Source organism: Nestor notabilis, unplaced genomic scaffold, assembly GCF_000696875.1.
Source record: "Nestor notabilis isolate BGI_N333 unplaced genomic scaffold, ASM69687v1 scaffold25551, whole genome shotgun sequence".
Classification (NCBI taxonomy): Eukaryota; Metazoa; Chordata; class Aves; order Psittaciformes; family Psittacidae; genus Nestor; species Nestor notabilis.
Window position 1 is genome coordinate 8,944 of NW_009914715.1, and position 4,897 is coordinate 13,840.

The window sequence follows — 4,897 nt, forward strand, 5'->3', positions numbered from 1 at the left end:
CTTCTCTTGATCTCAGATCACACAAGTCTTTCACTGTGTTTTATTTAGCTTTGATTATTCATAAAAGCAGCATCAGAGAAGTATTTCTGGATTTGAATTGCTTTAAATGAACCAATTATTCTGTTTCTTCTCAAGCAAAAGCTCTATTTTTTTTTATCTCCATCCTCTCTACTGCTTTTCTTACTCCTAAGGTCTTCTTTTCTGCTTCATATATTGCCTTCTGTTCTTCTGTTGTCTTTATTTCTTGGTACAGCAAGACGGATGCACTCCTGGTAAGAATCTTCTCAGTAGTTCTGTTCTTACTGTCCTTGTGCCCAACCTCAACCTCACCTTTCTCCTGGAAGCAGGGAATCTATCACCTTCTCATTTCACATTTTAATGCCTCTAAGCTTTTCCACTTTCCACACCTAAAAATGTGGGCTGCAGTTTTTGATGACCTGATCTGACACTTGATCACCTATAAACTTTTCTTCACAAAGTTTTTAGAAAAATGGCTGCTCACCTGATGTTCTTCACAAATTTCATCTCTTGAATGTAATTTTCCCATTTGCTTATGAAATAATTTTGATCATGTCTAAAAAAACCCTCTCCCCCGTTAATACACGTAACATTATTTGAAACAGGACGGTAGTAGCAACTATCAAGATTACGAATGTATTTACGTTTACCCAAGACTGTTAACACAAGTTGTACAGACTTGTACAAGTGAACTGTTACAAAACAGGTCTCAAACCCTGCTCCTGATGTATTACAGCAGCATTAATGCATTGAAACCTGTTCTAGTGATAGCTCTCAGATTAAAATCCTGTCTTTGCAGATAATTCATACAAAAAGTGAGTCAGTTTCCAAGTGCTAAATTGGACATCTCTTGTTGTATGTCAATTAAATGTAACCCAGGAAACTAACTATACATCAGTGCTTTTAGACTAATCACATTTTATATACTAACAGTCGAATCCACCATGTTCACTTACATGAAGGCAGCAAAACACAGTGCCAAGAATCAAAGTCACAGCTTTGTACAGCCTTTTGAGTGCAAAACCACTTGCAAGGAGACAGAAGAAATTAATCAGAACTTCTGAAGTGCCAGGAGTCAGCCTAAGGGTGTCATAACACTTCCTAAAAGATCTGGGCAAGGGGGAAATGGCGCCTGGCCCAGAGAAAATGCTTGTGCCTCTGCTTGTGCTATCTTGGTATCTATCACACTTATGTAGGCACAAGAACTGCACAGTTTTGAAGAACCTTAATTTTAGAAAGGGAAGTGTTAAAGCTATACAGTGTAAATACAGCAATCTATCTGCTGCTTAAACAATCTATTTAAAAACCCCAAACAGTCAGACTGCTTTCTCCCATACCTTGTTTAAAACATTGGTTTGTTTATTTCCAGTGAAATGGTACTTGAATCTTTTCTGAAGAGGATTCAGCATGATCTGTATCGGAAGGATTACTGGTGGTGATGGGGGTAAAGAGTACTTTTCTGGCAGCTGTTTAGGTTTGGTTAACAGTTCGTCTCTAAGTTTGACGGTCAAGGATGAATTTAAGTGCATTAATTCTCCCAACATCATCATTTCAATAAAATTGGTCTATAAAAATGAACATTTCTTAGTTCTACCTCATGGGCTGAAGGCAGTTATATGCAATCAATACAATTCCTCAAATGTGAGGGATACTCGAAATATTTAAGTTTGTATACTATTAAGCACAACTCAGGCCATTATAGGGCTTATTTATTCAATGACAATACAAGCCACTTAAGTCAGCTTGATTAGGAAACTCCTGTCATTAAAAAAGAACACAGAAAAGCAGCACTATCAGCACCAAACACAGGGGCTGTCCAAGAGACATGCTTATTCATGCTTGTTAAAGGGGAATAAAAGACTCACAAGACTAATAAATGCAATGCATGATTTCCCATTTTCAGGTTTAAGGGACCCAGGCTGCCAGACCAAAACTGTTACCAGCTCAGGGTTGTGCAGAATGGCCTTGCATCTTCCCACTCCAGGATAAAAAAAATAGCTACAATCACTCCAGGAAAAATTGCTTGGTTGAGCTTTGGCCACGCTTTACTTAATTCACAAAATAATGGAACTGAAGGAGCAGCACTGCCTCCTGATTAACCTCAAAGGCAGATTACTGGTGCTGCACAAGGCAAATCCTTTTGTAGTATCCCCTTGTTGCAAAGTCTCCTTCTAAGACATGCATCTATAGCTTTCCCTCTTTTCCCTCTGGAATGGGACATACTGAAGTGATTAAGGTTGATTTCAGATAAGGCTAAGAAAAGCACTAACTGTCTAAAATAAAACATACACCACTTTTTTTTTTTTTTTTCACTAACATGGATAACCTTACTGAAGCATGTAAGGCCTGATCCTCATGAAGCCTCAACTGTCAGCTACCAGGAGACCACTACATCTGATGACTTGGAAGTACAGTGTTGCTACTGCCACAAAGGATAACTTTGGCATCTAGCACTTTCTAAACAAACAAACAACATTCCAACATTAGTAACAAAGTAACAAATTCAAATTATCTTCTGTCTTTAGGGAGAACAAACTTTTAAATAATCCTCTTTGAGAATGTGTGTATCTTGACATTTATTATTCTTGCCAAAATATACCACAGCTATTTAAAAGGATACGAGGTTTGCAATTTCAGAAGCTGACAAAACAGCATCTCCAGGTTGTTGTACACATCAGGAGCACTGGCTGGGGCAGGAAGGCCAAATGCCTGAGACTGTGGTGGCCCCACAAATGGCCAGCAGAGCTGGGTTAGGACCTCTTCGAAGTCACTGCAACACAAGATAAGTCCTTTAACACAGACTTACAGTGCCTCACAAAGACAAGGGAGAAACAGTACATCTCCTACCTTGACAACTTGTCCTTCAGAATTTTATGCCAGAATTTAACAGTGGATCTCATAAAAGCAAGCAGGTGAGAACAAGAGGACTCCTGAAGTTTAATATCCAGGTCTGCCATGAATGCGAGAGTACTGGCTGCCTCTGGAACGTTGTTGGTCATCAGGTATTGCTGAATGCTATCACTATACAATACAAGAAAATCAAGGCAAAAAATTCATTAAAGGTAACAGAAAATAACCATTTATATATTGAAAAACAAAGATATAAAACTTTCTCAAATCTAAAATATTTTAATGATGGGACAAACTAGTCTCACAACATATAAGCAACTGAGAAACTTCACCTCAGCTCTTCTATTCGTGAAATCCATTTAAGATAGGCCAAGTGTCGTTCAATCTCTTCCACTTGACTAATCAGTACATGGAGCTCCTCCATCCAGGGCTGAGCTTTCTCTAAGTGGCTACTGACTGATTCGGACAGAAGCGTTTCTTCCTCTACAAGCCGACTCAGAGACTTTTTAGAATCTTCTGCATTCTTCAAGGCATTCTGGATTCTTTTAGGGACTTCTGATGAAACTGTAAGGACCTAACATTCACAGAGAAGCATTGGGTCTGACATAAAAAACCCGCACTATGTAGAGCAGTACCATTTCAGACATTAATACATCACTTTAATGTAGTTAAATTCATTTAATCAGTCATAGACCATATACAGAAGGGGAAGCAAGGGGGGGAAGAATGATGTTACCTGTTCTTCTAACTGCTTTTTATTCTCAGATAGCTTATCAATAAGGTTGTCTAGATTCCTCAGAGAATCATAGTCATTTCCAACTTCTCTTTCCACGAATTCAGAAACATAGTATGGGATATCACAGTGATCCAGATCTCTAGTGACTTCTTTCTTTCCAACAGCGATGGCTGCCATGTCTTCTTTCTCTGCAACACTGATTATACAATTTCTAATTGGTCACCACTAAGACAACAGAAACAACTATTCATCTACTGAGGACCTGAACACCATGAAGAGCTGGGCACTTCAGTGTAAACTGAAACTTAAATAACACAGTCAAGGAATACCCTGGACAATTTGCTGGCCTAATTCTTAGCTGGGGTACGATAAAATCTTGCTTTCACATCCAACTGGTGATTTATCATACTACTGAAGAGAAACATGCCTGTTAATTTCTTCCTTCCCATAAAGTGTGCATTTTATTAAAAATAGTACAATATACATGTAGTTTCTACATATGCAATATAGAGAACTTATGAAAAATACTGAAAGTATTTTTGAAAAATACAAAGGAAGATGACAACATTCTGCTTTACCTTTTCATAGTTTGGGTTGCTCCAGAGACATGAACTTATCACTGATGTATTACTACCAAAGTATCCAGGGTTTACAACGATTTGTAAAGCAAAAGCATCACTGAAATATACTGTGTGGGTTTTCTTATAAGTAACAGAAGAGTCACATGCTGATCCACAGCTTTGGCAGCATCCAGAGAAAACCAGACCTGAAATTGAGAGGATGATCATGTACAGTGAAACAAACACCTCACTACGAGTGTTTGGCTTGTTCAACTCTCAACTTCCAAAACAGTATTTAAAAATGAAATTTATACGCTTGCACTTTATTTGCTCCAAGCTTTAATTAAGCAAAACCCCCTATTAAACAAACAGGGAAGTGTGAGAAAACAGTGCAGCTGATGAGCCAAAGCTGGAGAAGCAATAGAGAGCACCAGGAAGAACAGACGGGGAGACCGAGGAAGAAGCGAATAAAGAAAACAAAGCAGTAAAAAGCACCATCCTGTTTGCACCAACGAACACAACACCGCAGAAGGCTGCTGACCCAGCGGTGCTCTTTCCTTACTAGAGGTAAGGGCGAGGGGACAGGAGGAGGGACAGGACATGGAGCATCCTCCAGCCACCTCCCGCCCAAGCACGCAGCCCTACACCCACCTTCGCCAAGGGCCTGCCCTTCCCCAGGAGCTCCGGGAGACTCCACGGGCGCGGGGCGGGCCCTGCCGCGCACAGCCCGGGC

The 4,897-nt window shown here is 39.8% G+C and overlaps 1 protein-coding gene across 1 annotated transcript in view; it reads right to left on the reverse strand.

Annotated features, from left to right (window-relative positions):
* Positions 1 to 3,914, reverse strand: part of RINT1 (RAD50 interactor 1) — an 11,254-nt gene extending 7,340 nt beyond the window's left edge. The window contains exons 1-5 of the mRNA XM_010023790.1: positions 3,605 to 3,914; positions 3,201 to 3,442; positions 2,866 to 3,039; positions 2,639 to 2,788; positions 1,356 to 1,512 (exon numbers count right to left, since the gene is read on the reverse strand). Coding sequence (XP_010022092.1) covers positions 1,356 to 1,512; positions 2,639 to 2,788; positions 2,866 to 3,039; positions 3,201 to 3,442; positions 3,605 to 3,781 — 900 coding nt within the window. The 5' untranslated portion in view covers positions 3,782 to 3,914. The remainder of the gene's footprint in view (positions 1 to 1,355; positions 1,513 to 2,638; positions 2,789 to 2,865; positions 3,040 to 3,200; positions 3,443 to 3,604) is intronic.
* Positions 3,915 to 4,897: the final 983 nt, after the last annotated feature.